The 7,754-nt window shown below is 37.1% G+C and overlaps 1 protein-coding gene across 1 annotated transcript in view; it reads left to right on the plus strand.

Annotated features, from left to right (window-relative positions):
* The window catches only part of Smp_127890 (phosphatidylserine synthase 1), a gene marked incomplete at both ends in the record, with an annotated part of 30,583 nt that extends 24,041 nt beyond the window's left edge, over positions 1 to 6,542 (plus strand). The window contains one exon of the mRNA XM_018798618.1: positions 6,273 to 6,542. Coding sequence (XP_018653542.1) covers positions 6,273 to 6,542 — 270 coding nt within the window. The remainder of the gene's footprint in view (positions 1 to 6,272) is intronic.
* Positions 6,543 to 7,754: the final 1,212 nt, after the last annotated feature.

Raw genomic sequence — 7,754 nt, forward strand, 5'->3', positions numbered from 1 at the left:
GCATTACTGTTTATTACGAAAGTGAGAGGACGAAAAGCGAATGTCCGGTGCTCTAACCGGGTTGGTGGACAAGGCTAGTCCACCTAGGGGAGTTGGAAAACCCTGATTCCAAACCAATGGTGCACATGGGCTCCAGTATCCTGAGTGAACAAATGGCGTATGAATCAATCGATGGTCACCGGCTACCATGGGACTGCATCTCCTTACGATGCTCCACTGTCTTGTGGATCAGACCTTTAGGTCAAAGACTCGGAGAGTGACCCCCTAAGGAAAGCACCAGCTTTGGTTTGAGCACCCAGGCAGTACGAGAGCCTACACAAAAATCATGTGACTTGTGTGATGCATATGTATTCGCTGGCCCTTTGTACCGATATTTATGTGTTCAAATAAAAATAATAAAACACTCAAATCATTATTTAAGATAATGAATGCCAACATAAGGTCACCTCGCACTCTGTGATAAGGAGGAAAAGTCTAAGCATTTTAAGCACTTAGCATAATTTGTTCCACGTCGAGTCACCTACAAGAGTGATCATATTGCAACATAATCAGCACTAAAAAGACTAGACGAGTTATACGTCGATTGTATCATTGCGTATTACAACTCTATGTAACTTTAAATCAATCAAGCAATAAGTATTTCATAGATGTGATTTTTGTTTAGAATTCACAACCAGCCACACTCATTGAGTCAGGAGTGGAAATCTATGCGAGGAAAGGAAACCACATATTTATTAGTCCGTAGGCTGTGCCACTTTCTCTACACTCGGTTACCAATCATATTTCACTTTCATTACCTTTCATCGGAAAGATGAAGGCGATGATTCATCATAGGCCTAGACATCGAGTAAACGATTACATCACATCCTACTATATCTAACAATTCGCATATATGTATAGTGTGAGAACACGACTGCTTAAGTAGGCAGTAATCGAACAATACAATTATTACCTGTTGTCAGGGTTTAGAAAACTATACATCTTAATTACAGAACATATAATCAAATCAGGTCATAGGGATGACCTTAATACAGCTTTTAAGGTTTTGTATGGAAATCATCAAGGCCATATTTTTAAGCTTTGGCTATTAAAAACTCAAGCCTCCTTTATGTATATTAATAAAAGAGCAGTTTGTTCTAACCTTAAATATTTGTCCTTTTAATCCCTGATACATTTAAAGGCCTATGATATTGTGAAAACTGTTTATTCTTTTCACAATATTTTATTTTTCACCTTATTTATTTCGTATTATCATTTTTACCCTTTAGTTAATTGACCTTTGTTAATTTTCTTATGTAAATGCATCGACACGTACTGTGTTGTTCTTCAAAGCTGTTTGTTCTTATGAAGTCAGTTGGTTGTTGCCCTTCATCCGTTGAGTTAGTAGTACTATAGTTTGTCTTATTTCTTGTTGCGTTTCATCACTTATTCCGGAAGTTTTGAGTCATGACTCTAGTGCTACGAAAAATTCTAGTTTTGGGGCATCGCTTTTATTATAGTTTAATCCCTTTCGGAGTAGGTGTTCTTCTATGTTTGTTAGTGGTTGTTTTGATAGGTTGACCATGCAGTTTGTGTTTTCTTCTATGGTTGGCTTTGAGATTTTGATTATTTTCTTTTTAAGGATGTTTCTTCTTTTTTTCTCTGTATCGTTTGCATGATATTTCGATGGCTGTTGTCAAGATTTCCAAGTGTTCTGATGTGAGTGTCCGTTGTAGCTTCATTTTTTGGTCCTCTATGACATGTTGATATCTGTGGATCCTGTAATGTGCATCCGTTATCATTAAGTGCACCATTTTTCTTCCACTTTGCTCAGCTAATCTCCATCTGAATGGGCAGTTGATTGGAGGTCTGTATCCTACATTTGTTGGTAGAACATGCTGACGAAGACACTCGTAGAGAAAAATAAAGTTGCCAAAAGGCAAGCTTCCACTCGAGAACTGTATTGTTCATTTTATGTAGTTACAAATATAACATACATTATTTTTAAATTAACTCTATTCTCTCATTGGAATTATCGAAATGTATAATCACTCCGCCTGTAGCTCCTCCGGGGGCTACTGCTTGTCCCAAACCCGGGCCAAGGAGGAGGGTTGGGTATGGGGTTAGCGACCCCATCCCATAAAAAACGCTAACCAGAAAAAAATACTATAATCACTGAAAATCATAACAAAATTCCTGATATTTTAGTGATCGGTATTTAACTGTATTGATTTTTGTAAGACAATTGACCCGTGGATTGTGGTGATCTTACAATATTACAAATCAACTGCAAAGTTGAATTATAGTTTGGGAGAGATTGTAATCATTCTCAATTATGAATGATTGTGCAGATTCATTCAAAAGTGAAGTGAGATTTACGTGAACTAAGTTGATCAAATGACTAATATGCTGTAATATTTCAACACAAATAAGATAGAATGATAAGATGGGACTTTAAGTGGAGTTTGAATATTCTTACTGAAATTAAAATTTTTAATATGGGTTTTTGGAGACTGTTGAATTTCCTTAAAATCATGAACCGATCTAAGCTAGATCACCATTGAAAACCTGGAAACACTGAACGGCCGTTTCCCCACACTGTGAGACTTTTAATCAAAACACATTCACAGTCCCACACTCACAAATTGAACCAACGACCTCCAGTCACGCGCAAGAACAATTAACTTTTAGACCGCTGAGTCGGTATCCAACAGTGTTAACATCTCAATTCAATGCAATTCAACAATTCTCACAAACCTATAATGGAATTTATCATTTGCTAACCAGTGAGTAGTTCGAGAGGTAATTCTCATAGTTGTAATGAGAAGCTGAGACCAGTAAAGTTGAACTGTGTCAAATGTGAGGCAGTTATCCACGGAAAACAATAGAAGATGGACGCCCGATGTCGTGGATTGATTGTAGTTATATATTAACAGCGTTGGATGCCAGTCCAATGGTCTATTCGTTGAACATACGTGCTCGATACCGAATATCCTGGTTCCGATTCCCACATGTGAAATCATGAATGCTTACTACTAGAATGAGACAGAATTATTCACTGCTCATTGTTTTCCAGTAGTTTTCTAGTTAGAATTAGTGTCTGTGATGTAAATCAAATTTAAGTATTTGCTTAAACATTTCAGTAAATTAACATAATACAGGATAAATCAATACAAATGGGAATGGAACGAAAGTCAGTTGGTCAATGAACAAAATTCTCTTTAAATGAATGTATAAATTTTAAGTAATGATATCTTATTTGGAGATTCAGTATCCCCAACATTAAATGAATCTGCTTGACAGCATATTCTAGACCCTAGATTTTGTACACATTCGTTTAAAATGTATTATCTGACATCAGTGTCGCTTAAATTTGGTTTACTCTAGTAAGGACAAGTTACATAATGGAGAGCATTAGAAGTTCATAGATCATAAAAAAACTAGGAGTTCTACTGAGATCACTAACCGATCAAAGTTAGACAACTATCGATAACCTGGAAGAATTGGATAGGCGGTCCGTCCTAGTCCGTCGGTGCACATCCACGACCCTCACTCATTAATCAAATCCTGAACCTTGTTTCTGCGCGTGAACGCTTAACCTCTGGACCATTGAGTTGGGATCTAACAGGACTCCGTAATTCTCATAACCGTTTACTGGTAAATGGGAGTTCGTTTTAAGATAACTGAATTCAGTATTGATCATAGTTACAATTGTCAGAGAATATGATAAATAATTTGCAAATAATTAATTTTAGTCAAATTGTGATTGTATGTGTTCTTTTTTGCAATACATTATCTGAGCACACTTTCAGGTTAGTCTGATAGTGTTGAGTTCTCCTAGTTAGACGATTTAACTAGGGAACTTTCATTGTCATTCTAACTGTATCATAATTATCATATTGGTTCATTTCGATGACTTTGTTGTTGATTAGCTGTCTTTATAGGCTTTTTCCTCTTGGTTGACCGTCTTCATCGATTGACCTCTTAGCTTGCGATTAATTAACCTTTTCTTTATGTGTTCATAGATTAGGTCAATGTTGCTATGTCCATTGATTGCTAATTGATCTAAATGCCATGTTTCAAGAAATTCTTCGGCTTGAAAATGATACTATTTATATAATCATTTAGTGGTAATGACCTACACTATAGATAAATATTCTCTTTATTCCACATCGAAATAAAATTGGATTACGTAAGCAAATAGGTAACAGAGGTGTTGATATTTTTTGGCAATAAAATGGCTAAATTACCCGACCGTTGCTGCTACGTTGACGTGGTGGTCGGGCTTTCCTATCGTGATGAACCAATCGAGTTATACTAGCTGGAACAATCGTTCCTCAAGGTCCTACCGTGCCAGACAGGTCGGTTGAAGAGCGGTGAGACTAAAAGCAGCAATCCCAAGGTCCGAAGGCGAAGTCGTACTGCTGACTGTACAGAGGTGTGACAGCAGTAAGGTGTTTCCTTCAGACAACCAGCATAAAAGCGATACTGCCTTCCCACAAGAAAGGGTGGAGTTAGAAAAGGTCGGCCCTAATAATGCACATCTCGCCTTATCCCACGGATTTCCGTCTCCGGCGGTAAGGTCCTTTGAAGAACGGAGTTAACACAAAAACTACCCACAAAAAGGTCGTGTGTGACCGACCTTAAGCAGTTGTCACTTGGGCACTGCGGTCACGCTCCCAGGTTGTTAAGACCAACATTAATCCAACTTCTTTTTCAGGTCCCTCAAGAAATACCCTTCCACGGTGTGGGCAGCCGGGAAGTGATATTAGCCCTCATACCCGTAACTGACTGACTGATAAAAAAGGGAATATTTAGAGATGCACAAAGTAGCATACAATGAAGTGTGGATTGTTCACAGTCCTGTGAAATATGAAATTCTAACAGTTTGTACCAGGAATCTAACAACATGTAAAAGGAATAACTAAACTGGTTGTGAAAATGATCATGGAAATAGACCAATACTCGACTTCTTACGTAGAAAAGCGCATAATTTGAATTTGCACATTTGCAAATGTAAATAACATTCAAATATATTTTATTAAATTCAAGTTGTGTTCGTCAGGGTTATCCCCTTCGCTCAAGTTTACTTAACTTGTTATAGAAATCCTTTGGAAGATGACTTTCTCGTCGTCTAACTTTTCAAGGGTTGATCTCCGAAAAGGAGATTCACTTCTTGGTCTAGAATATGCAGACAACATAGCCTTGTTTGATGAAGATACTGAAAAAATTCGAATCTTCATATCGATTTAAGCAACAACCTTAACATGTTTGGAATGCGACTTTCCTCATACAGAAGCAAAAGGTTGTTTCGGGATTGGCCTACGTCATGGCTTAAAATAAGGATACAAAGTTAATTAGTTGACTGTGTCGATCACTTCACGTACATTGGGATTCTCATCAACCCTAGAAGGTTGATGTCTGACAAAAACTTAACATACTTTCAGAAACCCCAGTTGGTATCTGCCAATTTCCCTCATTTGTGTCATAAGTAAGATATTAATTTGCTTACCAAAGGACGAATTTACTGCTCAATAGCAGTTCATTTCGTTCTACTTTATAGCTATGAAACGTGGTCATTAATAATAGAGGATATTCATAGCCTACACTTTGTTTGTATTGACATTATCATTAAATTCTACAATTGAAGAACATATGGAACTCAAAACAACTGTCAACTAACTTCAAAGTGAGAATCTTCAATAGGAACGTCAAGACAGTCCTACTGTATGGAGCTGAAACATGGAGAACTACTATGACCATCATCAGGAAGGTACAAGTATTTATAAACAGTTGTCTACGCAAAATACTCAACATTCACTGGCCGGAAACTAACATCAACAGCCTTTTATGGGAGAGGACAAACCAGTTTTCAGCTGAACAGAAAATTAAGAAAAAACGTTGGAAGTGGATAGGACATACATCAAGGAAATCACCATTGTGCATTACAAGGTAAGCCCTAACTTGGAATCCTAAAGGGAAGCGGAAAAGAGGAAGGCGATAGAACACATTACGCCGGGAAATAGAAGCAGATATGAAAAGGATGAATGTTAACTGGAAAGAACTGGAAAGGATTGCCCAGGACAGAGTTGGATGGAGAATGCTGGTGTGCGACCTATGCTCCTCCACGAGGTGTAACAGGCGTAAGTAAGTTTAGTCAACCAATGAATTAGTGATTTTAATTTAATACATCAATAAATCACACTTTACGTTGCGTTCTTTTCAAAATATGCCCTTCAATTCATGGATAATTATCCGTTTTTCATTAATTCGTCAATTTTTATTCATGAAAGGTATTCAGTTCCTTTTTAACTGTATGGATTGGTCGGTATTTGGCGAACGGTCATCCGTCTAAAAGGCTATCATCGTCGTCATCAGATAATGAAGAGAATATGAATAACCACAATCAATCATCCTGTATAAATTCGGAAGGGAATTCTGAAGTAAGTCGTTTTGTTGGAGTTTATCATTTGACTGTACGTCGTAAATACTACCATGATCTAACGGTTAGGCCTGTATATTATAGCGAACAAAACAAGTTCCTTGAATTTCCGCTATTCTAGAGAATTTGACTGGGATGGTTAATCAGTCAAGTGCAACGTAGTACCTGATACATGTGTACATCGGTTCAAGTCGCCATACCTCATCAGCACAGTGGGACGAAATTGTTGGGGCAAATCCTAGAGTAATAAAGGTAATAACAGTATTAGTGATAACAGTAAATATTAGGCATCGAAGATACGATTTGAGAAGAAAATATAAATTAGTGAAATGAGGTAACATTTCAACGAATTGAGAAGCTTAGAATGTAGGAGGAAGGTAAAAAGTAGACGCACTCGAGCTATCAAGGACGATTCTTATCATTTCACTCAATATCTCCAACCATCGGTTACGATAAGCACACCAACTCGAACCAGGTTGTCTGCAATTATATATAGCCTATTACTATATCAGTTATCATCACGTGTCTAAGTAACCGGTAGATGGGTATATGTAACACATATTCCAAACACTTCAGTTGATAGTGATTCGTTGCATCTTCAACGGACTTACTATACTCACGTATTACTCTGAGTCTAACCTCATAATGTCCAACTCGATGACCTTGAAATATACAAGCGATGCTTCGAAGACACCTATGACCAGGTATGAAAATGTAGACTATGAATATCCTCTATTATTAATGACCAGTCAGTCAGTCAGCTACAACGTAGGACCAGGCATACATATGCATCAGTCCAAGTTGCTATATCTCGTTAGCACAACAAGTTGAACACCGAATTCATAGAATTAGGTAATTTAGTGGTGGTAATATATAAAAGAAAGGTTGTATATAAGGATACAGTTCAGGAAGGAAGACAGATATGGAGCGATTTAAATCTCAAGATTTAAGGGAAGATAAAGATTGTATACACCTACTCCATTGTGATAGATTTTGATCTATGTCACCACGTTACAAAGCCATAAAGTAGAAATAAGTTAGCTGTTGTTGAACAGTAAAATCATCTTTTGTTTAGCAAATTCATGTCTCACCTATGCTACATGTTAACGCTTTGTAGTAAGAATCAAAGTGAATCATTTCATACTTTTAACTTCGCCGAGATAACATGGCAATAATCTGTCCTGCGCAGATATTTAACATCTCCTACAATAGTCATGATGAGAGGTTGGCAAAGATCAACTTTTAAAAAATGTTATTAGTTTTCTTACACATCTGTTGGCCACCTACCTTTCAGATGAAATTCAAATTCATAAACAAGAAAACCGTCTTTTTT

This window comes from Schistosoma mansoni, chromosome 7 (assembly GCF_000237925.1).
Source record: "Schistosoma mansoni strain Puerto Rico chromosome 7, complete genome".
Classification (NCBI taxonomy): Eukaryota; Metazoa; Platyhelminthes; class Trematoda; order Strigeidida; family Schistosomatidae; genus Schistosoma; species Schistosoma mansoni.